General features: G+C 35.1%; 1 protein-coding gene across 1 annotated transcript; it reads left to right on the top strand.

The window, feature by feature from the left end:
- LOC124435891 lies at positions 1–27989 on the top strand. The gene is made up of 26 exons (XM_046985823.1): positions 1–85; positions 315–420; positions 804–881; positions 2278–2313; positions 2497–2667; positions 2903–3140; positions 4637–5012; positions 6969–7056; positions 9210–9257; positions 9425–9668; positions 12433–12832; positions 14469–14562; positions 14848–14925; positions 16038–16085; positions 16225–16462; positions 17674–17937; positions 18782–18855; positions 21062–21496; positions 21726–21966; positions 22919–23704; positions 25009–25298; positions 25350–25397; positions 25484–25495; positions 25680–25917; positions 26652–27171; positions 27981–27989. Exons 2-26 carry the CDS (start codon positions 360–362, stop codon positions 27987–27989), a joined length of 5115 nt encoding a protein of 1704 aa, XP_046841779.1. The 5' UTR covers positions 1–85; positions 315–359.
- The last annotated feature ends 8 nt before the right edge of the window (positions 27990–27997 follow it).

Here is a 27997-nt window from a genome sequence, read left to right as displayed (position 1 = left end):
ACATATGTAGTTGCAGGTACTGGAGATTGCATGTTGTATTTGACCGAACTATTCAGCCGCACGTGAGAGAATTTTTATTTTTCAGGTATGTTAACTATGGGTGCCCTGGGCACTGAAAGTCCATATCACTTGTATTATGTAGAGGAGTGAGATAGCATATTTTATTCATTCTTCCTACTGGACAAATTCTTGCATGTGATATTTGTGTCAAATAGTCAAGACGTACTTCACGCTTTTTTCCGAGGCGTTAGACGTTCGACCAGCCATTGCGAAAAACAAACTGTTTTTGATATCTTGTTTTTTTTTCTTCATAGCTGTACACCGAAAAGAGCTTGTTGTGTTCTGTTAATTCATTCACGATGTTCGTGAGAACTAGCGTGGCGTTGTTTTATGTAACTTGCGTTCTTTCTCTCTGCGAAGGTAAGTGTTCAAGAATCTGTTGATATTCAAAACCGATGGCTATATTTTTCCACTCTGATTGGCATGAGCGGTCGAGCTGAAAACCAGTCAAGTTGGCACTATCTAGACGCTCTGCCGCAAAAAAACGCATAAAAACATGATTTGTTTGAATAAACATTTCTTTTTTTAACAGTATACTGACAACATGTCTCAAATCAGTATGAAACAACGTGAGAAGATTCTTAAACCATATTAAACATCTTATAAGTTTTTTCATTATAATGAAATTACCGATATTAAAGTTTTCGTTTAATTGAGCTGTTTTTAACCCATCAAAGGAAAGTTTTCAAATTTTCTTTTCAAAAAACTGTACTCATAAAAAATACTTTTATTTGCCGTTTCAGAATCTTACGGTATAAAAAGCACAAACAAAAAATCACAGCATTCTTTTCATTCAGTTGGAATGTCAAAGCATAGAAAAGGTGAGATATGTTTTTGTTTCCTACTAATACCTTCTCCAAAAAATCATATGACTTACAAAGTCTTTTCTTAAAAACAGACTGTGTACCATTTTTTGATGTTTTTGTAGTGGCATATTTATATGATACGCAAACAACTGCATCTGTTTCGCTAAATTTTTTCAAAATACATTTTGTTATTAAACAGTAACTTTGCATGTACACTGGAACTGGTTATTTGAATAATCAAAAGAGTTGAAAGTTAAAACTCTTAGTTGTTAATATGCAAATGGCGCTTCATAGGCAGTCACTTTTTTAAAGCAATAAAGAAACATATTTGCAAGTTTTCAAAAGGCCAAAAGACAAGTTGAGTTGAAAGGCGATTATGTTAATTGTATAACGTGTTCAGTGTCAACAGTTTATGGTGGAGTATTATCTACAGTAGTTAATGATGCATATAGTGCCACCAAATGATTTTTTAACAGAAATCATTTTGCATTTTTTCCCAAAATCTAAATTGTTCTAGCAAACTTTTAACTACCAATCCATGGGATCGGATTGTGCAAAGGTTAACCGAGAGATAGATACTGAATCAAATTTTTATTGTTTAACACTCCTATCTTACGTAAGTTATTTTGCATGTTGTTCTACGACGTTCCGTCTTTTCATTTCAGTTGAATGCCATAACAAACGACGACGTAAATACAAAATGTCGACAATTACAATCGACGACATGAAATACGGTTCTACGTTTAGAATATAGATTAACAAATATCAAGTAGCGGTATAAGGAAAATTAAAGAACTCTGGGGTGGGCTCGATAGGCGAATTTTCAAATCCACTGCTAAGGGTGGACTGGAGCCCCCCCTGCCGTCTTATATTTTACTGCCAAGATAAGATTTGTACTCCAAGATTTTCACAAATTTTATATATCAATTTGATAATTGACTTAAGTCTCATTAACCTGCAAAGAAATTGTACACCATTTTTTGGAAACAACGCGTTTGCTTATTGTTCGTTGGTTTTCTAGCGGCTCGATAAAAATACATTCAACCTGTTTCTGCAACCATCTAAAAGCCTGGTTCCTCACTTTCAATATATGCATATAAAAGCATAAATAAGTGTTCTCACTTTCTATAAACTATAATGGACATAAGAATATAAAATACGGAGAGTTTTGATAATCTTGATCTGATGCTTATGTTTATATCGCAAATAAGACCTGGCTTAACTTTGTGATAATTTAGGATACTCCTCCGTAAACAGTGTCTGTTGACGAGTACGCATATTTGGAATTCGTAGAGGGGTATAAACAAACGCCCTTGTACATTTGACCCGATGTATAAGCCTATACAGCAATAATCCAACTGCATTTCATAAAATATCCATATTATAATATGTTTTAAACTTTAATGTTAAGACACCACTGAAAGTGAGACAGGAGATGGAGAACAAAGTATGTGCCAAGCTTACTGCTGCAATTAAATATTGATTTTGTTGGAATCCGTAAAGTTTTCTTATTTAATGCTAGTGTGTGAATTCCTAAGCTACCTGATTTTTGTAGTATAATATATTTAATCTTTTCCACTTACATACTACTCGCAGTATAACTCCAAAAACACTTGCATTTTTACTTAAGGTGTCAGTGACTCTGAGCAAGAACCTTTCCAGGCGCACAAAAAGTATCGTGCCGTCGACGATGTCACAGCCATTAAACTTGACAGTCATATGAATGTTGCTAGAGGTGGAGCTAAAGGTGGCAAAATGAGTGATAAAGATGGAGATGGAGGCAGTGTAATGGATGGTGGAGGTGAGGCTGGAGGTGGTGAAGGTGATGGGGAAGCTGGTGGAGGTGGAGGTGGAGAACAAAGTACGTTTTAAGTTGATATCTTCAATAAATTAGTAAGTTAGTTAGAGTAATCAGTCATGTGGTTTTGTGAAGTACTCGTATTTTATTTGCTGCTTCAGTTTTCAAGCAAATTATATTTAATTTTTGGAATTACACCAAGCATAATTGCAAAGCATGTGACATTTTTTACTTTAAGGTCTCAGTGAATTCGAGCAAGAAGCCTTGCAGGCGCACAACAAGTATCGTTTAATCCACAATGTCGCAACGATGACAATGAACAGTCGAATGAATGAAGAAGCAGGAGAATGGGCTGCAAACATGGCATCATTGGGTAGATTAGTACATGCATCCAGCGAGGAAAGAAATGGTGATGGTGAAAATATCTACTATGGCTGTGGTATGTCTGTCACTGGAGGATCAGTCACAACTGAATGGTGAGAAGCAAAACCACTACTAACTGCTAAACCGCTGCAAACTTTGAACTTTATTGATATTTACGAAATGTGTGTTAAACTGCAATAACCGTTTTTAAAAATTCTGTATTGTATTGCAATCAGAGCAACAAGTGTTGCGTGGCGCAAACAGAATTTTTAAGGTCGAATCATAATCTAGATTGGGTTTATCCGAATAATTCAAGATTGCATCTTTTGTAGACGACTCAAATTCGTGGATAATATTAGTTCCTGCAAAGTTGTGACACGTGAGAGTCCAGCTAGATTTCTCAGAAAGCTGGTGTGCAGTATAACTTTTGTGGTGAGAAAAAGAAAGAGAACAATGAAGTACAGCCTGTACGTACTTTTATAGGTTGACTAAAGTTTGTCCAGCCTGTACGTACTTTTAGATAATTAAACATGTGAGTGATCTGAGAAAAAGGTTGAAAAGCGCTTGGAGTCAGGGCCCTGTGGGGTAATGGGTGGTGGAGGCACTTGGAGTCAGGGCACTTAGAGTCTGGGCCCCTAGAGATGTGGGGGGGGGGCTGGGCAGCAAAATACCTAAAGGCCCCTTTCCTTACTCTAAAGACCATCGGCTGCCCATTTATTTGATAGCAAATTTTAAATACAAACTTTGTAAAGCATGTGATAAAAGTATAAACTTAGAATATAGCGTTTGAAGCGTTTGCATACGATGACTGAATGTTACTTGAGATGGATTATTTCGCGGGATTTGATCTGGCAGTCTTTGATAAGTTCGTCCATATTAATTTCACTTATATCGTCCTCAATGAGTTTACCGTGATTCATTGTCATACGTAGTCTGTTCTTCATTAACTGATATTGACCTAACGAATAAACAAAATGTTTTTCCTTGTTCTGTAAGGCAAAATGTTCAATTTTCCTTTAAATGATGTGGACGCCCCTGGGCAGCCGTCCAGTCTTGCCCTTGGTTAATTTGGCCTTGCTTGGTGTGTCTGATGTGACTAGTCGTACAAGATTTAGGGCTATTTGAAACATTGAACTGTACATGCAACGAACGCATTAAAAACAAAAGAAAATGAGATGAACTTCCTCATTTAAATGCGTTTGGTTCATGTAAAGTTCGATGTTTGAACTAGGCCATAGTGATGAAATAAGGAAAGTAAAAAAAGAGGTGAAAAAAGCTTAAGGAAGGCATACGAGGAATGTTTTCTAGGTTTCTTGTGTTTCTTGTATGATATGGGATAGCATTAAGGATCTGCTACGAGCCCCTTCCTTTTTTCCATGGTGATCATTATGCTAATATATGAAGTTAAACTGAAGTCCTATCGACTATTGGTGAATAAGAGCGAGTCAAATAGAATAATGAGGTTATAGGAAGTCTTGCAATCGTTTTTCATGTAGCTTGGCTTTTAAGTTTATGAACTTTATTTCAAGTAGTGATATTTCCCAAGATCATAATGCTGAAATAATTCACTTGAAGCTGGTTTCTCATACACGTATGTTTTTCCTCATAGGTATAAGGAGGTGTGTAATTATGATTTTGACACTCACAAATCATCAAATCAACGAGCTGTCGGCCATTTTACACAAATTGTGTGGAAAAAAAGTTTAGAGTTGGGAATTGGAAGATCATATAAGGATGACTGTACTTACGTTGTTGCACGGTACAGGCCTCCAGGAAATTATTTTGGTCGAGAACCAGAAAATGTTTTCAAAGGAACATACGATTCGTCGTTTTGTGAAAATCCCGTGTGGGTTCCCACCATTAAAGGGGAAAGTGACGCTAAGGAAAAAAGTGGAAGACGCGTTAAAGCAAAAGGGAGGGAAGATTCTTTTTTGGAAAGCAAGGATACGCATAGCGTTAATAGAAAATGGGAGGTGGTGACGTCATAGAAAACCATGACTTACAAAATAAATCTTAATTTCAATTATATTTCCCCCGTGTTAGGCAGAAGCTAAAGAATATTGATGTGTTTATGGGTAAACTTGATGATAATTAAATAATTCCAGAATCATTAAAATAATGTTAACATTTGAGTTAACATATCAAAAAATGTTGTACAGCATTTTTAATGTCATTAAAGCTCCACTTTGGAAAAGAAGAGAAATACATAAAAACTGCTTGAAAAGGTGAATGTTTGCTGGATTAGACTACGGACTGTCAAGCTTTTTGAATTTAATCTCGATAATTTCTTACATGTTACCAATTTGCGTACAAAAGCTAGAAATCGTTTACCTTCTTTTTCAGCCGACATTTTTTTGCAAGATAGTTTAGTGAATAACGTCTTTCTGGTACATAATTGTCTATGTAGTCTACTATAAATAGAGTTAATACTGCCTAATATTGCCCGCATACACTTTGCTACCTGATATTTGTTTAATGCTCTGAGCATTATGATCAAAGCAAATAATCTGTTCCACTTTAATAGAACAGTAAAGAATGACTGTTTATAATATCCATGCACTAAGTAAAAATTCTATGTTCTTCTTTGCTTTAAGGAAACTATATGCAATGACTGTTTCTTTATAATGTATATGCACTAAGTAAAATTCTGCGTTCTTCTTTGCTTCAAAGAAACTATGCTAATGAGTGTTTCTTTAATTACAATGTCTATGCACTAAGTAAAAATTCTGTGTTCTTCTTTGCTTCAAGGAAACTATATGCAATGACTATTTCTTTATAATGTGTATGCATAAGTAAAATTTCTATGTTCTTCGTTGCTTCAAAGAAATTATGCCATGACTGTTTCTTTATAATGTGTATATGCACTAAATAAAAATTCTGTGTTCTTCTTTGCTTTAAGGTAACTATGAAAGTTGCTCCTTTTGTGGACTTCACAACATCCAATGATTAAAGTGTTGGCATTTTGTAAGAAATGACGATAAGATAGCGTGTTTGTTTTCAAAAAAATGAAATTTCATTTGAGCTGAATGTGGGAATGTAACACCAGGGGGTTCATAGATATTTTTGGCGAAGCAAATTGGTCCCCTTTCATTTGGTATCATTTTCCCAGTTCACTGTATTGTTTTCAAAACAAAATTTCAAAGACTACTGACACTTTAAACCTGTGATCTTACAAGCTTCATGGTAGGGTGAGGTAATATTTATAAATGCATATTACAATGCTGAAAATTAACTTATTTTTAAGAAACTTAACGCATAAAAACATATGCATTGAAAAATATTTCCCTTTATCCAATTGGCGAGGCTGCTATTTGAAACCTAATGTATTTTGATAAAGATTTTAAAAATCACTGTTATTTTCCTTTTTCTAAATTTTCACTCTACTTAATTTATTTTCCTAAAGGAACTCAAATTGCTTATGTTCGACACTTGGACAATAAAGAAACAAATTTTTAAATCTTAAAATTGTTAAAAATCAAGTTTAGTTGAAAAGCAATGATCTTAATCGTTTTACGACATGTGTTTAAAATAACTTGTGGCAATATTTTATTGTGGAGCAATGTCTACGGCAGTTAGTGATGAATAGTGCCACCAGATGATTGTGTCTTTTTGTTTACTAATATTGTTAATAATTTACCTATATAATTGCAGGTACTGAAGATTGCATCTTGTCTGCGACCAAAATTTACTGCTGTAGCTACGTAAGAAAATTTTGATCTTTCAGGTATGTTGACAATATAGGTGCCCTAGGCACTGCAAAATTGCGTATCGTTTATTTTAGAGCCTATATATAAAGAGTAAGACAACATTATTGATTGATTCTGCTGGGCAAATTATTGTACGTGATATTTGTATCAAAGAACCAGGAAGTATTTGAACAGCCATTCAAAAAAAATTTGTCAAAGACTTATCATTTTCATTCTTTTATTTGTTTTTCACAGAAAAAACTTGCTGTTTATTCATTAACGATGTTTTTGAAGATTGGTTTGGCATTGCTCTACGTAACTTGTTTTCTGTGTCTTTGTGAAGGTAAGTGTTCAAAGTTCAGTTGATGTTTGAAACTGATTTATGTCTACTGCATACTAGCCTAAGCCGTAGAGCCAAAAAGAAGTCAAAGTGGCGCTATCTAGACGTTTGTAGAAAAAATATCATAAAAAAACATAATTTCTTTGAAAAAACATAATTTGTTTTTCAACATGAATGATAACATCTCAAATAATGACAGAATAAAGCGAGAAAATGTAAAACTGTATTCAACTGTAGAATTTTTTCGTAAGTCGAGCTCTGCTCATGTGTCAAATTTTGAGAACGTTGCTTGGTTCAGGATGTTGTAAGTATCTTTATGTCTCTAGCTAATAAGATGTTGCCGTTTCAGAATCTTACGGTATAAAAAGCACAAACAAAAAATCACAGCATTCTTTTCATTCAGTTGGAATGTCAAAGCACAGAAAAGCTGAGAAATTTTTTATTTTTCATACCAATACCTTTTCACATTCATCAAATATTTAATTTTGCACGTGTAGGGGAAATGGTCATTTATTAAATAACAAATAATAAATGTGCAATAAAATTGATTATTTTAATAAATAACTAAACTTAAAACATTAATTGAAACTGATAATTAATTAAATAATCAAAAGAGTTCGGCTGGAAAATAGCTTATCAAATAAATCTGGAAAACGTTTGGCGTAGAAATTCTAAGTAGTGAAAATGCAAATGGCACTCTGTGGACAGTCACTTTCAAGGCATTAAAGAAACATAATTGCAAGTCTTCAAAATGTCGAAAGACAAGAATAGTTGAAGGCGATGATCTTCATTGTTTAACGACACATGTTTGTTGTGCACTTGTATCAACATTTTATGGTAGAGTATTGTTAAAATTAATTTGTGCATAGTGCCACCAGACGTTGTTTTTGGCAACAATTCGTATTGGCTTTTTTCCATTTTATTCACAGTGAATTGTAACTGATTTTCTTGCTTCTGGATGAATTGTTGCTTGTGACAGAAATTATTTTGCATCTTTTTTTCCAAAATCGAATTCTTCTAGCAACCTTTAAGAGTATCAGTCCTAAAGATTTGATGGTGCAAAGTTGCCTTGAATGATAGATACTGGTTCAAATATATTGTTTAAAATGTTTCAACTACTTCAACGCGCTGCCTTTTCATTTCACGACTTCAGTTGATTGTCATGATGATTAACGATATAAAACACAAAACGTCGAAAACTTTACAACTGACGACATTATGAATTATGATTGCTACATTTAAACCATGCATTAACCATTATTAGGTACAGGCAGTAGGGAGGATTATTAAAGTCTGAGGGATGGTCGACAGTCGAATTTGAAAACCACTATTGGTGGACGGGAGGGTTCGACTGTCGAATGTAAAAACCGCTCTGGGTAGATTGGAGCATCCCTGTCTTCGTAATTTTTACGGCCAAGACGAAGCTCGTACTCCGAGATTTTTACAAATTTTATATCAAGTTCATGATTGACTTTCATTTCATCAACAAGCAAAAAAATGCAAATTTTTTTTGGCAAACAATACGTTTATTTATTGTTAAAGTTTTTTTGTATTTTCTGAATAATAAAACACTGAACTGTACTCTGAAATTAAAATATGAATAGAGCTCCAAAAATGAGCATTAATACAATTTTCCAAGTTTACATTCCTCATGAACAAACGGTGTTTGTTCTGCTCTTTTCTATGTTTGCAGCATAAATAAGAATTTGTCGGTGAATTTTCAAATTTTTCATTTACATTGAGTTCAAATGAGTTGAAGTTTTAAAACATCAATATCAATACTAAGTTGACATTTTCAGTTCAATAAAATTCTTGAAGTGCAAATAAAAATATCAAGTATGAATTGGCTTAAAGCCTGATCATCACTTGCTATATAAACATATAAGCATAAGAGTAAGCGTGCTCAGTCTCAATAAACTACAATAGGCATACGAATATAAAAAAACGGAGATCTTTGACTTGAGCTTATGTTTATGTTGCAAGCAAAGACCTGGCTTAACTGCATGATAATTTACAAAACGCCTATACTTAAACAGTTAACGAGTGTACACACATTTGAAATTCTTAGAGGGGCATGCCCAATGAAAAAGTAGCAATAATGCACTGCATTTCACAAAATATGCGTATCGAAATATGTTTTTAACTTTAATGACAAGGCATCACTGAAGGTGAAGCTAGAGATGGAGTGGCAGATGAGGAACAAAGTAAGTGTTCAGCTTACTGCTGCATTTAAAATATAAATTTAGTTGAAAAATGAATAAAATATGCTTATACAGTGCTTATATACATAACTTTCATGATTGAATCTTTTTCAATCATGTATTGCTTGTGGTATTACTGAAAAACCTCCTGGATATTTGGCGTTTTTAAGGTTTCAGCGACTTTGCGCAAGAAGCTTTGCAGGCGCACAACGAGTATCGTGCAATCCATGATGCACCGGCCATGACACTCAACAGTCAAATGAATGAAGAAGCAGCAGAATGGGCAGAACACTGGGCATCAAAGGGCTCTTTAGAAATAGACTATTCGCCTCACAATGAAAGAAATGGTGACGGTGAAAATATATATCTTAGTTGTGGAATTCCTGTCTCTGGAGAATCTGTTACGACAGAGTGGTGAGATGCAAAGTTTTTTACAAACAAAGGTTTATTATCTTCGGAATAAATTTTGAATTAAAATTACCACGTATCAAGCGTTTGCAAAAATTCAGAATTTAATAGCAATCCCGGCAAAAATCCGTGAACAATCTAGTTTGTGATTATGTGCTCATTTCAAAAGCTGGAAAATGACACCAAAAGGCCATGCATAAATGATCAGTGGCGTACCAGAATCGTTAATTGGGGCACAAATTTATATATGCATGTCTTAATCCGTTGAAAACAATGCATTTCACAGGAACTTAATGCGGCAGAACATGAATATATGAATATTTTTGAAACCTTTTACGACAAATTTTTATGCGGCGAATTTTCTTTGATCTTCTATACGTATCAACATATCACATTTGGTTGATTTGTCATAATATCTTTGTAGACCTTACAGACGAACAAAATCAGTCAAGTGGCAAGTTTTCTATGACAAATGCATTTGTTCAAAAGCTGACATGCTAGCTTTTGAACAAATGCATTTTTCAATGAAAACTTTGCTAAAAAGTCCCATACAGACGATACAGGCAAATGACATTTTCCACATAAAAATTTGTCCAAAAATTCGCTCTTCTTTAAAATGGGTTAATTGATCAAGTTGCCTTAAATGGCATTTTAAATGTTTTATAAAGCATCCGTGGTCTTCACTGCTAGAAATTTTTATGCCCCACAGACCAAAGGTAAATTAGAAAACAAGGGAAAGTTCTTGAGTAAGTTATATGAAGTGATACAGAGTATTTCTATTAGAAAGAAGATAAAACATAGAATTTGTCGTTGTGGCAAATTTGAAAATTGTCTTAAAAAGAGCATTTTCTATGGTGAATGGCCTGAAGGTGTTGAATTCAGTTTTGGGGACATGATATACTAACAAGTTGAGTTCTCCGCTCCGACCGGTACTTGCAAGTGACGTATTGGGTTACTCTTGGTTTTCTCTTAGTTTTCTCTTGGTTTTCTCTTAGTTTCCTCTGGGTTTTCTCTGGAAAGTTCTTTCTCTGTTTTCTCTTTGGCTTATCGGTTTTTCTTTTGTTTCAGGCACTTCACCATTGCAATTGTTCATTTTTAAGGCAGTATTCAAAGTAAGAGGATAGTGACAGGTGTTGACTTCAGTATAGCTGTAGCTGTGCAGCAGATAAGAAGGACAAGGGCAGTACAATGAACAAAGTGGCTTGAGCTGTAAAAGGAAGAGTGCTGTGTGACTCTATTGAAATAGCTGGTTCAGGCATTAGATGCCAAGATGCGCTTCCAGATGACTGGACTAGTGATCAGAGAAAAAGGTATAAAAGCACTTCGTGTGTCGTCTGGAAAAAGTAGAAAAGGAGATTTAGTGGTAGAATAAAGAAGTGCACGATAGGGTTAAAGCAGAAGTGGTTATTGTACAGGACAGCTGATATGATAAGTGAATTAAAAGTTGATTTATACGGAGATAGAGAAGTAGAGATGTAAAAGATGTGCAGAAGATTAAAGTTATTATAAAAAACATTGGAATGTTTTGACACATGCCCAAAGTGTGACTGGAAGATAGAAAGAGTAATTTAAAAAGTTTATGTACTCTTTCCCTCAGTTAACAAAGAAAGAGGTGACTGCTGTATACTAAGAGGTTGCGAAAAATTTTTTAAAAGCGTTAAAACAGAAGGAATAGTATTCGAGTTGATCCCGATTACACTTTAGAAAAATGCAGGAAAGTCTGAGAGATGTGTGTGTAAAGTTCTTGATACACAATTTTTAACAAGATTCTGAGAGATGCCCGAGAAATGGAATACAAGTGTGTTGAAGAACAAGAGAGACTTGCAATGCTGTAGTGAATACAATAAACCTTTAATAACCGAGCTCGAAGTCTTTACGGTGAAATATTGCACCGATGTCTTTTTGTACAGACCGAGCCCGTAGGGCGAGAAAGCGAGGTTATTGAAAGGATTATTATATGGCATTATTTGACCTGAAACGAAGCTTGTTTTCTTTCTCGTCATTGTTGTTTTTTACCGGTTGGCTATCACCTTTCTAGTTTTCGCCCATAAAAAATAAATCGTTTCAAATTGTATCGTCTGGATAGTTTAACTGTTTTCGAAGTGTTTTTCCTTCGAATCAAATTCGTAAATGGTTTTTTGTTCGTTTATTTTGCGTTTTGCTGTTTGCATTGCAAACTTTGTTTACATTTGACAGTAAAATTACGCATTTTTGGATCGTGGTCGACTACGGGAAAATAATGGACCAGCAAAAAAGTTTCTGTGCCAATCAAAGCGCCATTTTTCCGGAAATGACGCTTGCTATATAATAAAGAGTGATAATGGTTGTACTATAAAGTTTTTTGACACAGTAGTGGAAGCTAGGCTAAAATTGTGGGCGTTTTGTGTGCTGTAGGACAGAAAATTTAAGGTTGATGTAGAATTACTCAAAGTATCTGCCAAAATCGCCCCTCTTGTTTTCGACGACTGGAGACCCGGTGGACCATGATGCTTCCAGATACTACTGTTACTTGTAATGAGAATAGTTAGAGGATATTTAACAGCGACTTCTAGAGAAACACGGATGCATGCCTTACAAAGTACAGCAGTGAAGGTTTGCCAAAAAGAAAAAATATGTGTGTGTGAAAATGAATGCGCTAGTGAATTCTCTGGGATTTTGCGATTGTTTTGATCTGAGTTGCCTTTTCATTTTATAAACTTTATGACATGTAGAATTATTTCTGAAAGTGGCAGTGCTGAAAAAATTAAATCAAAGCTAATTTTGTTTACAGGTACAATGGTGTGTGTAATTATGACTTTGATACTCACAGATCGAGGGGAGCTGGCAGCGATTTTACACAAGTTGTGTGGAAAGCAAGTGTAGAGTTGGGAATTGGAAAATCAACTAAAGGACGCTGTACCTACGTTGTTGCACGATACAAGCCTGCAGGAAACTGGGTGGGGGAAGATAGTGAAAACGTGTTAAAAGGATCATACGATCCCTCGTTTTGTGAAAATCCTGAGTTGTTTCAGACCACTAAAGTAGGAAATGATGCTCAAAGAAAAGGTGGAAGACGGGCTAAAGCAAAAGGAAGGGCGGATTCTTTTGCTGGGAGCAAGGGTAGGCATAGTTCGAATAAGAAATGGGAAGAAGGTGGCGTCAAAACAACCCATGATTTAAAAGATAAATATTAATTTTAAATTACATTTTCCCCATGTTATGCAAAGCTAAAGAATGTTAATGTGCTTAATGGTGGACTTGATTTTAATTAAACTAATAGGATTACTAAATAAATAAGATTACTAAGACTATGTTATCGGGAAGAGTTACATAGTATCAGAAAATATCTTTGTTGTGCAGCATCTGTACGTCATTAATTAAAACTGTCCGTGGCAAAGAAAGACATTTAAAAACCTTCTTAAAAAAATTTAAGCTTGACGGTTTGTCGGTCGATGATCGATCACTTTGTTCCACTTCATTAGCATTGAGGAATGACTGTTGTTTAATTTATCAATCCACGAAGTTAAAAACTTACAGTTCTTTACGTCAAAGAAAATATGGAAATTCCTTCTTTTTGTGGACTTAACAACATCGAAAAAGAATATTTCAGGGATTACAATTACTAGCTAGTATTCATGTTTTTCCATGTTATAATCTTAACAAATAATTGATTTCCAAGGAGCTTTTTACATAAAAAAATATAAACATAGAAATATCGCCCTTTGTCGAGTTAGCAACGCTACAACTTGAAATGGATTGTATTCTGATGAATTTCTTTAAAATCACTGCCTTTGGTTGCTTCTTCTAAATTTATTGTCAAAAAAAAACCACAGAAATGAGCTCTGTTCGACATTAACGCAACAAAGAAATAAAATTGCGACTTTTCAAAATGTTAAAAAACAAGTTTAGTTGAAAGGTAATGTGCTTAGAAGGATGCAAAATAGTTATTGAAAAACATTTAAAATTAATTAGGATTAGTATTGATATAGACTTGGGATTAGTAAAATTGTTATCATTGTTTCGTTTAGATACAAGAAAAAAATGTACTTATAGCTATTATCAGGCTACGCCTTAATTAAAAGTTAAAAAATATAGAAATAAGGCCTGTTTAATACGTTGCATTTTACATGAGCCGAATGCATTTGAAAAAAAGATAATGAGGAATTTTATCTCATTTTCATTTGTCTTTAATGCATTCGGCTCATGTAAATTGCCATGTTTGAAACGAGCCAAATAGTCAGTCTTTAGCAAGCTGTCAATATAGGGAAATTATAGAAAATAAAATATATATGAGAAACAACGCCATTGCGTGCTCTTCGTCGAGTTCTTCGGAAGACAATGATGTTAATTGTAATACAACATATGTTTAAAATAGCTTTTGTCAACATTTTATTGTGGAGTATTGTCTACGGTAATATGTGATGTATAGTGCCACCAGACGAGTATAAACTTTTTGTCTGCAGAGTATTGTTACTTATTTACTGATAGCTAGATGCAGGTAGTAAAAAACTATATTTCGAAAATTGGAGATCGCATATGATGTTGTCTGTGATCGAAAGTTACTGCTGTATGTAACAGAGTTTTTATATTTCAGGTATAAGATGTTGAATGTAGGCGCTCCATGATTTATATTTAGTAGATGAGTAAAATAACATCTATTTAGTGTTTCTGCTGGACAAATTATTTTGAATTATATTTGTGTCAATAATATAATCAGGAATTATTTGGCGTTTTTTTCGGGCTGTTTAAACAGCAATTGCATGAAGCAATCAGTTTTCAGACGGCTTATTCTTGCCCTTGTTTTTGTTTGTTGCGCACAGGACATAGCTGGCTGTGTTCCGTTCTCATTATTTCATGACGTTTGTAAGTATTGGACTGGCGTTGTTCCTTCTAACTTGTTTTTGTTCTTCTCTCTGTAAAGGTAAGCGTTTAAGGATCAATTGATATTCATGACTGATGTAATACTATCCACTATATAATGACTTATTAGTAGTCTAAGACAATAGCTGCTGAAAGTTTGAAATATATATCATTCGTTTTTCAACATTCATGACAGCGTGTCTTAAATACTATGAAACAATGCATGGAAATGAAAAAGCGTATTCAAAAAGTTAATGCATTTAGTGATGTTACAGTTTTTTTAACAGACATTCCTTTTGATTAAGAACACTGAACTCATAGAAAATACTTTTATTTCGTCCTTCAGAATCTTGTGGAATAAAGTCTACAAACAAAGAATCAAAGCATTTTATTCATTCAATTGGAAGGTCAAAGCACAGAAAAGGTGAGAAAAATTTATATTTCGTACTAATAGCAACCTTACATAACCACATAGAAATCTTTTTCTTCCAAAAATGTGTACCATTTTTGATGCGTTTATGGCTAGAATTTTTCAGGATGTGCAAACAAGTGTCTTATTTTTTAAGCAATACAACTAAGTATGAAAATGGTATTTTTCCACTTTACTAAAGATGAACAGATTAATTGCCTAATTATACGTCTTTCAATTGGCCCAGTGTCTCTACATTATTTGGTTATTTAATAAATAACCAACCATAGATGTGCAATGAAATTTTTCATTTCTCAAACACCAAACTATAAACATGAATTGAAACCAGTTGCTTATCAAATACAATCAAAATAGATTGGCTGGGAGATTAGAAAGTTTAGCTTTCGAATTCTAAAAAATAAAAATGCAAATAGCGCCATACATACTCTAATAGAGTGACTGCCTATGTATGTATGTAAGAGTTTATTTGAAAAGCAGTTATATCTTAATTGAATAACAACAGCTTAATATGACCTGTGTCAACTTTCTATGATGGAGTTTTGTCTACAGTAATGAGTGATGCATGGTGCCACCATTAAATTTTTAACAACAATATTAATTGTTTGTTATTAGTTTTCCTCTTGAGCATATTGTAATTGATTTCCTTACGAGGACATGCAGTGTAAAACTGCATGGAAATATGAGCATTGATTGTTTAAAACAGTTATTTTGATTTCAAAAGTTAGTTTTTCTTGCCATAACAACTAACGACGCAAATTAAAAAACATCAAAAGATTGATGACTGAAGACATTTCTAAATATGATTTCTACGTTGATTTGATACTTTAACGATTATCAGGTACAGGCAGTAAGAACAACATCAAAGTCAGAGGGCGGGCTCAATTGTCGAATGTGCAAACATTTGCTATATTTCGTAATGTTGGTTTTCAATTCTTTATAAAAAATTTTTCTGTTCTACTAATTATGCTCTTGTTATCTTAATTTTCACAATAAAATAAGGGGGATAGGATTAGCATTTAAACAATGTACATGTCCGAAGGGGGAAAAGAATAATGTGGCTTCGATATTTAAAATATCAATATTTTAAATTTGACTTTTAATGAAAGGCAATGCCAAAAGTGATGCTAGTAACGATGGCGGAGATGGGAAACAAAGTAAGTGTTAATTTCATGCAACTTTGATTAATGTTGATTTAGTAAAGTCAGCTGATAAAAGCAAACTGTAGTAAATGTTTTGCAATCACATATTACTCGCAGTAAAAATGCAAAACCTGCATTTTTTGACCTTTCTAAGGTTCCAGTGACTTCGAGTGTGAAGCATTGAAGGCACACAACAAGTATCGTAAAATCCACGATGTCCCAGCTATGAAACTCAACAGTAAAATGAACGAAAAAGCAGCTGAATGGGCAGAACACATAGCATCTTTGGGTGATTTAAAACATTCATCTATCGATGAAAGAAATGGTGATGGTGAAAATATCTACTATAGCTGTGGCTCGCCTGTCTCTGGAGAATCTGTCACAGCTGAGTGGTGAGAATTAGAGCTTCTACCATGCTACAAAATTCGCTCTTTTGTAATATATACGAAATGATCGTGAAGTTAGAATTACCATTAAGCGTTTGCAAAAATTCAAACTTTGGATTTAAATCATAGCAGTTCTAGTTGGGAAAAGCATTTTTTTGCATTAAATCACAATCTAGGTCGTGACTCTCCGACTAGTTAGAGAGTAAATCTTGCGTAGACAATGTAATCAAAAGGAGGTTAGTGACTGTCAAGCAGTAGCAGCTGAGAGAGTCACTAGAATTCCGGTATGCAGCCTTGCAGGATATATGTAGTGGCGAGAAGATAAGGAGTACAAAGGCACCAGAAAACAAAGTGGTGGCAAATGAAAAGTAAGAGTCCAGTGGGGATTTTATGGAATCTTTAACATAAGCTTTAGTTAGCAAAGACTTTTTTAGTGCAGCCAATGTGCATGATTAGAATGAGAGGTATGCTTTTGGTATGATAAAATGCAAATGTGAAACTGCCCCAAAGATCTGCTGCCAGCCCCTCACTTTTTTGACATGGTGATAATTAGGCTAAATCACGCAGTCAAGCTAAAGCTCCCATGAACCATGATGTTTTAGATAATATTGTTATTCATAAAATAACAACAATACAACGCATACGCTGATTGATCTATAGCTATGTTTACATTAGCTCATGCAAACCGATCTGAGCTCAATCAATAAAATCAATCAAAGAGAATTAGCAAATCAACTATGAATATGTTTTAGAAAAAAATTAAAAAATCTGTTTTAAATTCGTCTGTCGTGCATTCTTGTTGTTTTATATACGAAATGAAAGACATTTTTGTGTTTGCTCGGCCTTATGAAAACCTTGCAGTCGTTTGTGAGAATTCTCTATTCTTGATTTCTCCAGGAAATCTCCTCGGTTTGCAAAGGCCTATGCAAATACAGTAAACATCTTTTATTTCTTAAATGTAGAAAGACCAGATAGAAACTACTGAAGAGGAGAGGAGGCATATTCTAAAATAAAGACTATTTGAAAAAAGACAGAATATACGCTGGTGAATAAGAGCAAATCAAATAGAGCAATGAGTTAATACGAATTTGAGATTGTTTTTGATGTGAATTGGTTTTTAAGTTCTTAAACTTTATGCTAAATAAAAGTATTTCTAATATTTCATAGTCGTGTAAAAATTTAATGAATACAAATTTTCCACATATTTTTACTTTCAGGTATAAGGAGGTATGTGATTACGACTTTAAAACTGGTCAATCGAAGGGAGGACAAGTTGTGGGCCATTTTACACAAATTGTGTGGAAAACAAGTGCCGAGTTGGGAATTGGAAAATCAACTAAAGAACATTGTATCTACGTTGTTGCACGGTACAGACCCCCAGGAAACTGGGTGGGGCAAGAGAATGAAAACGTGTTGGAAGGATCATACGATCCCTCGTTTTGTGAAAATCTTGATTGTGTGCATACCATGCGCATGGCTTGAATAGAGAAAGTACTTGAATTGGTAGTTGTGGTGGTAGTGGGGATGTAGCTGGAGTGGGTGGTAATGCTGGAATGTGTGGTGGTGCTGGGATGAGTGGTAGTGGTAGTGAAGGTGGAGCTGGAAAGGCTGAAGAATTCACATGTGTTTTAAGATAAACTTGTTGTTAAATTACATTTTAATCGTGTTACTCAAGAATGTTGATGCGTTCAGCGGGTAAATTTTATGTTGATTGAATAATTATAGAGTTACAAAATAGTGTTATAAGTTGAGTTAGTAAAATAAAATATTAGAAAATATCTTTGTTGTGAAGCACTTTTGTATCAGTGTATTCCTCCATGATGTATGCATGTGCTCGAATTTTGCTTTCATAGAGTGTAAAGCATGTTTTCTTGTCATTTCCTGGCATACTACGCATCCATTCTCAAACCCATTTTCTTTTAGCCAACTACTTCATAAACCTTTTCATGTACTAGGTCTATTTCCCTGTTACAAAAAAAAATACTTTACTTTGTCAATGAGCCAAAAAACCTCGCACAAAAAGTATTTTCTGCCCAAAAACCTACAACTAGCGCTTCCCTAAAATTCCTAAAAGCTTTATAACCCACCTGATTAACGGGAAAACCCATAAAGGCAACATTTCACTTGAAACGAACTCGTTGGCGTCATTCTTAAATAACTAGAATGACCAAAAATGACGGCCAATTGACCTGTTTTTTATGAAATGATTGCTTTGCAGAAAATAATTCTGGACATCCTTCTGGTGTTATATGTCTGTCTTCAGTTCATATGAAATTTAATTTGATTTGAAAACAAATGCGATATCATGTGGCCATCTTTACGTAGTGTGCCAGGAGTTGAAAAGAAAGCATACTCTACATTCTATCATAGCGAAAGTCGAGAAAAATACATCATTGTCAGTAGGTTACTGACAAAGAAACTGAAAAACAAAAAATGGCAACTATTCTCGACGCTAGTAACGCTGTTTAGCTTGCGTGTTATAGTGTAATGGTAGAAGAGTACTTGAAGAAAAAAGATTTTCACTGAACAATAGCCACAGCATTGATAAAATGCATTTTTTGGTCCTTGCTTGCTATACGTTTTAGACCATATGGAAGTTGTTCTGGCCTTATTCTTTGATAATCGACTATATTACAAATGACAATCAAAGTAACTCTGCATCTTAGTGAGGTACAGAACAGAACATTATACAAAAGCAAACGGTTAAAAGTTGTATAGTATTTTCTGTTTGAATTGACATATACAACTGAATCTTTTTCTATAAAAAGAACAGATTATTTTTTCAAAACATACTCGAATATGAAAGCAATAATGAAACAAATTTGTAAATTTTGAAAATGTTAAAATACATGATTAGTTGAAAGGAGATGATCTTCGTTGTATTAACATTTTCTGGTGGAGTATTGTCAACTCTAATTAGTGATGTATCGTGCCACCAGATAATGTTTCAAAAATTTAATTGTTCTTGACAATAATTGAAACAATTCTAATTTCGTTTTTGGTTTTTGTCGACAGAATTTTGTAACGGATTTAATTATCGACAATATAAATGCAAACGGTTGAAGGAGAAATCTGGAAAAGTAGAATAGCATTATGTATGTGATGGAAATGTACTTATGCTTGTGAAAGAACTTTGGTAAAAAGGTATGTGGGCGCCATCAACAGATTTTGAAACTTTTTCATAAAATATTATATGAAGAAAAATGACACCTTTTATCTAGTGTTTCTGCTTTGTATACTGTTTCTGTGTTTCAGTTGATGCATATATGGGACAACCAAGAATTAATTTATTTGTTGTTTTTTATGAACAATATTGAGCTATCCAAATTGCTTTAAGTAGTGAAAATGCAAACAGATTATGGCCGACTTGTTGTAATCTTTCTTTCTAATTGTTGTGAAGAGGAAAAAGATCGCCTTTTCTGTTCATTCATTCATTCATAATGTTTGCGAGCATTGGATATGCGCTGTTCTATGTACTTCATTTTCTTTCTCTCTGTAAAGGTAAGCTTTCGAGGATCTTTCAATGTTCATAACTTATTAACTTATGTAATCATACAAACTCTTTAAAGACTTAATTTCTCGGGATAAACAACATTAAAGGAGGAGTTACAACGCATTCTACAGGCTAAAACTATTAAAGCAAAAATATCATTTGAAAAAGAACATTCATGACAATCTTTCTTAAGTAAAAATTTAACAACTCTAGATTGCTCGAGATACATCACTTTTGATTGAAGTAGAACTATGATATTATTTAAAGTAAAACTTTGTAACATGAACTGTGTTTTACGCAAAGTTTTAAACGAAATTTGTTTGTTTTTTATTGTTTTGTGAGCGTTTAAAGTCGACCCGTTCGTGTACCTTAAACGTTATACTAAAAACCTGAAACCTTGACTAGTGTGATGTAGATAGGGTAACACTTCAGCTCAGAAACGTGTTTACATCTATAAAATAATAGCTACTTGAGTAAGTGGTTTGGCGAAGATTTTAAGATATTTATTTGTATATTTGACAGCTTTTCAATAAAAGCAACGTCTTTTGGGGGAGATTCGGCAGGGGAAACTTCGACATGCTCATAGCCAAAAAATGGTATAACATGAACTGAAATACCCACTTTCTTTGAGTGGAAAATTGCTACAGCCAGCTACCACGCACTTTTTTGCGTAATTGCTTTAGGATTCAACGAGAAAAGCGCTTTCACCAACGATTTGCTATTTAAACACATGCTTGTAGATGTGAATAGCTTACCCTATCTGCGTCACGCTAGTTCCAGCCTCTCAAACACGCCGTGGAACAAAACAGCGTACAAAAATTGAACTTAAATGGCAGTTTAAACCTCCATAAAAAGAAAAATAGTCCCTTGAATTGATTTTTTTTCTTTTTATAATCACACCACACAATCAAATTTGCTTGAATGAAAGAAAACACGATAATCATACTTCCACTTTAAAGAATTGTTCATTAGTTTGGCTCAGTTCAACTTGTCAAATTGAGGTTTTTGATATTGTGTTCTTAAAATGCTGTACAAGGTTCAGAATGTTGTTTTCATCTAGATATAAGACGATGTTTACCACCAATAAAAAATATTTGATTTGATATTTTTAGGATCTAATAGCATAAAACCAACAGAGAAAGCGTTCAGTGGAAATGAAATGACAGAACAGCAAAAGAAATCGAGCACTTCGTGGGGTGGTGGTGGTACTGGTGGAGGAAGCTGGTCAAGTAACTGGGGTGGAAATGGTGGTAATGGAATGGGTGGTGGTAATGGTGGAGGAAGTTGGTCAACTAACTGGGGTGGAAATGGTGGTAATGGAATGGGAGGTGGTAATGGTGGAGGAAGTTGGTCAAGTAACTGGGGTGGAAATGGTGGTAATGGTGGAGGAAGTTGGTCAAGTAACTGGGGTGGAAATGGTGGTAATGGAATGGGAGGTGGTGCTGGAGTGGGAGGTGGTGCTGGAGTGGGAGGTGGTGCTGGACTTGGAGGTGGTGCTGGAGTGGGAGGTATGATTAATGGAGTCAGGGTTTCAGGTCGCTGGCAAGGTAATAAAATGTTTATACTTCATGCCTAATACCTCATTACAAATTATAAATTTATGACATATAATCAAAATTGTATCAAAAATAAGAAATTTTTTGTTGTATTCATAGCAGCATAAATTTATGATCTGCAAAAAAATGTCTTAAAAATGTTTTGATTTTACGTGCATTTTCACAAGTACTTGACAAAAGTGTGAAAGCTGAATAAAATATGCTTTCGTCTGCATCGTAGGTTTCCGTGATTTTAAAAAAGATGCCCTAAAGACGCATAACATGTACAGAGCAATCCACAGTGTTCGCAAGCTGAAGAGATCCTGGTTACTCAATCGGCAGGCAAAACGGTATGCTCGTAAATTAGCCAAAAACGGATTTTACAACGTGAGCCATGACTCGCAAATTACACCAGGTGTCGGAGAGAATATATTTGCATATTGTGGAAGTGACGTAAGTGGAAGTGACGTAACGACAGCTTGGTAAGTTGGAAGTTATAAAATGAAACCCAGTGTAAAAACGTCTTCTCTATGACTTCAGCTGATATTCAATTTTTTCAGAATTAGCATGATTTAATAGAAATTTATCCCCAAAGAGAAGCAAAAGAAATCTATATTAATTCCATGCTAGAAATTTGCCGCAATTCATATTTATCATTTAATTCAGTGGTGTTTACAGGTGTTAGGGGGGTCAACCACTACTGAATCATATAAATTCTGTTCGTCAGGTGGTTTCATGAAGAAGCAATTTTTATATGTCGTGTAATACTGAGTTATATCAACACAGTTTTTCCAAGCATACGACCAATCAGCGCCCGTATTTGGAGGTTGTTTTATAAACTCAATAGTGCACGAGACTTCAGTCTCGCAAGGATCTCGCAGGTTTGCGTGGCTTATGAGGGGAATTACAATGGAGAAAATAGAAACAGCTTGCCATTAAAATCAATTCATTTATCTTTTCAATATTGTTTTTAAAAGGCTATTTTATAAATGAAATAAAAAATAAATTGACTTTTTTCTATTGAGTTATATAAACACTTGTGAAAGTTTGGGAGAAGCTCGAAATTGCTTTGAAACACTCGTATTTAGAGCTAGTGCTTACCATGCATATTTTCGTTTTTCCCAAACTTTCCCCCATGTTTATACAACTCTATTGATACTAGGAAAATGTTTTCTATTGCTTACTGTAAGCACGTATGTCACTTGCCTTTTCATAAAAGTAAAACGATTTTAACAATGACATCAAGGATTTGGAATTCATTAAAGAAAGGAAGATTTTGAGATCGCAAACAGTTCAAACAACATGTTTGCTATAAAGCTAAGAAAGAACGCCTTGTTTCAAAAGATTCATTTACTCATTAGCAATTTATATGGCATTTAAAGATAGCAGCACCACTCTAATATCTTTGGGATTTCGTTTTCTTTGTTGTTTAAGGTACAATCAAATCTGCAACTACAATTTTGACGAGCCTTCAAAAAGTCTTGGTTTTGTTGATCATTTTACACAGTTAGTGTGGCGTCGCACTAAAAAGTTAGGCATCGGACGAGCATTTGGACGCTTGGATGGGATGAAATGTACTTATGTTGTGGGAAGATATTTACCTGCAGGGAACTACATCGGGCAAGAAAAGAGAAATGTGTTCCGTGGTGATTTCAACCCTGAATATTGTAAAGGAATTTATATTGGCAGTGGTGGAATAGGAAATGGTGGAATAAGAGGAGGTGGAATTGGTGGTAATGGAATGGTTGTTGGAGGAATAGGAGTCTCGGGATTGGGTGGTGGTGAAATGGGAGGCGGTGGTATGGGAGGTGGTGGAATGGGAGGTGGTGGAATGGGTGGTGGTGGAATGGGTGGAGCTGGAGGTGGTGGAGCTGGAGGTGGTGGAGCTGGAGGTGGTAGAGGTTGGGGGAGGTGGAGGGAAGTGGAGGTGGAATGGTGGTGGCGGAGTGGAGGTGGTGGAATGGTAAAAGGAAAGTATGGAAGTAGTAGGTGTGTGACTTTGGAAGTGCGGACAAGAAAATGCAGGCGGAAGTTCGTTCAATCAATCCCAGCGATGACAATCAACAGTAAAATGAATGAAGAAGCAACAAATTGGGCAAAGCACATTGCACAATTGGGTACTTTAAAACATGCATCTAGTGAAGAAAGAAACGGTGATGGTGAAAACATTTACTATAGTTGTGGCATGGCTGCCACTGGAGGATCTGTAACAACTAGTTGGTAAGAAGCAAAGCCACTACGTATGTTGTAAAACTTAAACTTTGTTTTTCGATTACAAAATAATATTAAGTTACTTTTTATATCAAGCCCTTAAAATATTTAAGAGATATTGCAATTAGAGCCCTGATCTCAAAAATCACGTCCAACATTTCAAAGAAAGTTTTGAGCAAAATTCATTACCTACTGATCATAGAATGAGATTGTGATGTTAAAACTTGCAACTAATCATAAAACTGAAATGTTCAAATCTGCCACTGTTTTGTTAATGTCTTTACCAACTGAGCTATGAAGTCACACAGTGGAGAGCAGGTCAATTTTGTTGGGCTCATGTTTTCTCGTGAAAAATTCATGTGACTGAGAATTCAGAAAATTCATTCTGTGTGACTTCATAGCTCATTTGGTCAGAGCACTGCATCGGCACCGCAGAGGTCATGGGTTCGAATCCCGTTGAGTCACCTGAATTTTTCAGGTTCATGAGACAATTACTTAAATTGTCCAGCAAAGTGCGAAGATCATATCTTCATTTAATTTCAAAAAAAAACAAAAAACACCGCACTGCATATAACATTCTTTTATATGACATTCCTTTCACGAGAAAACATGAGCCCAACAAAATTGACCTGCTCTCTACTGTGTGACTTTATAGCTCAGTTGGTCAGAGCACTGCACCGGCACCGCAGTGGTCATGTGTTCGAATCCTGTTGAGTCACCTGAATTTTTCAGGTTCATGAGACAATTGCTTAAATTGTCCAGCAAAGTGCGAAGATCATATCTTAATTTAATTTCAAAAAAAAAACACCGCACTGAATATAACATTCTTTCACTGTAAAAACTCTTGGACGGAAAAGCAGTGAATGCCAAATAAATTTCTGTTCAATTAAAAAAGCACTGTCCGGCAGTTCTAAGTAAATGAAGATTTTGCACAATTCAAATTGTTTGCAATCCAAGAATTGCAAAATATTACTAAGAATGAAAACAAAAAAGCTGTTTTGGGGGGAAGATTTTTAACAGCTAAGTCGCGTAACGAGGCTTTTTAACAACGATAGAGAGTTACAAAGCAAGACAGAGTTAGACGGTGCAGTCAAGAAATATCTAAAAATATATTATTAATAATAGTTTTCGTGCAATTACAGCGAAACACGCACTTTGCTGCGGTCTTAAAAAGCCACTCATGTATTTTTATCCGTAATTGCATCAAAACTATACTTTTACCAATACGAACATCCTGATGTCAAGTTCATACATTTCTGGAGGTCATAGCCTAAAAATAATCAGCACTAATCATACATGTGTTTTTTCTGTAGGTATAGGGAAGTATGTGATTATGACTTCAATACAGGCAAAGCGATAGGAGACAAAGTTGTGGGGCATTTTACACAAGTTGTGTGGAAAACAAGTGTAGAGTTGGGAATTGGAAGATCAACTGAAGGACAATGTACCTACGTTGTGGGAAGGTACAAGCCTCCAGGAAACTGGATAGGACAAGAGAAGGAAAACGTACTGCAAGGATCATACGATCCTTCATTTTGTAATAATCCCGTATGGGTGCCGACTAATGGTGGTGGAGCAGGTCAAGGAGGTGGTGGATCTGGAGGTGAAGGTGGAGCTGAAGGTGGTGGAGTGGGAGGTGGAGGCGGAGCTGAAGGTGGTGGAATGGGAGGTGGAGGCGGAGCTGGAGGTGGTGGAATGGGAGGTGGAGCTGGAGCTGGAGGTGGTGGAATGAGTGTGGTGGAGGCGGAGCTGGAGGTGGTGGAATGGGTGGTGGTGGAGGAGATGGAGGTGGACAACAAAGTAAGTATTAAGTATGGAAGTGCAATAAAAGTAGCAAGTTAGTTAGCTTAATCTGTAATTTAATTTATTAAGTGCTTGTATTTTATTTGTTTCTGAAGTTTTCTAGCCAATTTTATCAAATCTTTGCTATTATGAATTACTCAAAGTTTCATTACAAAGTGTGTTGCATATTTAACATTTTAAGGTGTCAGTGCCTTTGAGCAAGAAGCTCTGCAGGCGCATAACCAGTATCGTTCAATCCACAATGTCCCAGCGATGACAATCAACAGTAAAATGAATGAAGAAGCAGCAAATTGGGCAAAACGCATGGCAGATTTGGGTACTCTGAGACATTCATCTAACGAAGAGAGAAATGGTGATGGTGAAAACATTTACTATAGCTGTGGCATGGCTGCTACTGGAGGAACTGTAACAACTAGTTGGTAAGAAGCAACGCCACTACAATTTTTACAAAGTTTAAATATTTTTTACGATTTACAAAGTGATTGTCAACTTACGATTATTATCAAATGTTTGAAATAACTCAGAATTGGAATTCAATTGGAGCGTTCAGTTTGATCATCACGAATTCGATTTCGAAAAGAAATACAAGTGTTTTTTTACGGAGAAATATCGGACCGAAGTTTTTTGTACTAAAAAACAGAGGTCGGTTATTTCTCCCTAAAGACAAAGTAAGCAAGATTATTAAAAGGTTCATTATATGGAAAGGTTCATTTTATTAACTTTGATACTGACTTGATTTAAATAATATGGTATGTTTTTTTGATCTGCTGAAGTTAGCAAACTTCTTTTCTCTTTGTTAATGTAATTTATGTATACTTTCCACAGTCAATCGTGTTGTCTTCTTTAAAATAGGGGCTTTACATTTATTGATTTTGTCTTCTTCTTCATATTACAATAGCTAAAAAGTGTTATTGTGAAAGGCGACCTTAAGGAGGAAATAACAGCTAAATGGGGAATAAACTACTGATAAAAATCAAAATTCAGAATAATTTTGACAAACTAATGTCTCGCTAATGTTTAAGCAATGGTCAATTACGTGCGTTGATTTTTAGGTATATTTAACCATCCTTATGTCAAGTACATATATCTGTAAAGTTTATAGTCTTGAAATAATTGAACCTAATTTGACACTCGTTTGTGTTTTTTCCTTTAGGTATAAGGAAGTATGTGATTATGACTTCAATACAGGCAAAGCAAAGGGAGACAAAGTTGTTGGGCATTTTACACAAGTTGTGTGGAAAACAAGTGTAGAGTTAGGAATTGGAAGATCAGTTAAAGGAGATTGTACCTACGTTGTGGGGAGATACAAGCCTCCAGGAAACTGGATAGGACAAGAGAAGGAAAACGTACTGCAAGGATCATACGATCCTTCATTTTGTAATAATCCCGTATGGGTGCCGACTAATGGTGGTGGAGCAGGTCAAGGAGGTGGTGGATCTGGAGGTGAAGGTGGAGCTGAAGGTGGTGGAGTGGGAGGTGGAGGTGGATGGATGGAATGGAGGTGGAAGGTGGAGTGGAATGGAGGTGGAAGGAATGGAGGTGGATGGAAGGTGGAGGAAAGGTGGAGGGTGGAATGTGGAGGTGGTGGTGGAAAGGTGGAGGTGGTGGAAACAATGGAGGGGGGTGGAAGGTGGAATGGAGGTGGAGGTGGAACGGTGGTGGAGTGGAATGGGGTAATGGTGGTTAAAATGGTGGTGGAAGGCACAACAATGGCACAGACAAAGGATAAACATTTAGACCAAGTTATATTTTCAACTTACCATATGAGGCAATGTCTTTGTCAAAAACAACAATATTCATGCTTTGGGCATCATTATTTATATCATTAAAGCCATTCTTGGTATCAAAAACGTACATGGTTATACACAATGTTAGTAAAAGACCTCTATTGGGGTTGACATTTGTAAAAAATCAAGTTAAAATCTGTCTTGCATTGTTAAAATTGAAGCTATCACATTAATTGTGTTCTAACAGACAATATTGTACTTATTTCGCCTGCTTTTTACTAAAGAAAAATATACACATGAATAATTTATACATATAAGTTGGTTTTTCCCGTAAGTAAACTGTTTTAAACTCTGAAAGGGAAATGTCGATTTTATATTTTTTTGAACTCGCTAATGTATAAAGATTGCGGAATTCCGTTCTTCGCCTCAGATTTCATTTTTACTCCTTTTACACACGGGCCCCTTTGCCTTTCAATCCACCTCCTGCCCCAACAGTTTGTAAAAGCTGCTTTAAGGTTGATGCCTTAATGTAAGGAATAGAATCAGAAATTATTTGAGTATATTGTGTCTACAACGTTTACTATAGAAAAATAGTTAACGTCTTGTGCACTTGAATTAGAGCATTGCGTAAATCAAGTTTAAAAAAACATGGCGGCGTACACAAAAGTTCAAGCAATGTAAATTTCGTATACTTTGGTTAATAATATCAGTTTTAGCCAGTAATAAATATGAATACAACTTAAATTTTTTGACAGGCTGTTTGATTTACCTC

The sequence above is a fragment of the Xenia sp. Carnegie-2017 genome, unplaced genomic scaffold (genome assembly GCF_021976095.1).
Source record: "Xenia sp. Carnegie-2017 unplaced genomic scaffold, XeniaSp_v1 HiC_scaffold_16, whole genome shotgun sequence".
Classification (NCBI taxonomy): domain Eukaryota; kingdom Metazoa; phylum Cnidaria; class Anthozoa; order Malacalcyonacea; family Xeniidae; genus Xenia; species Xenia sp. Carnegie-2017.
Note: the sequence above shows the minus strand (reverse complement) of the source record. Positions and strands in the feature narration are given on the sequence as shown.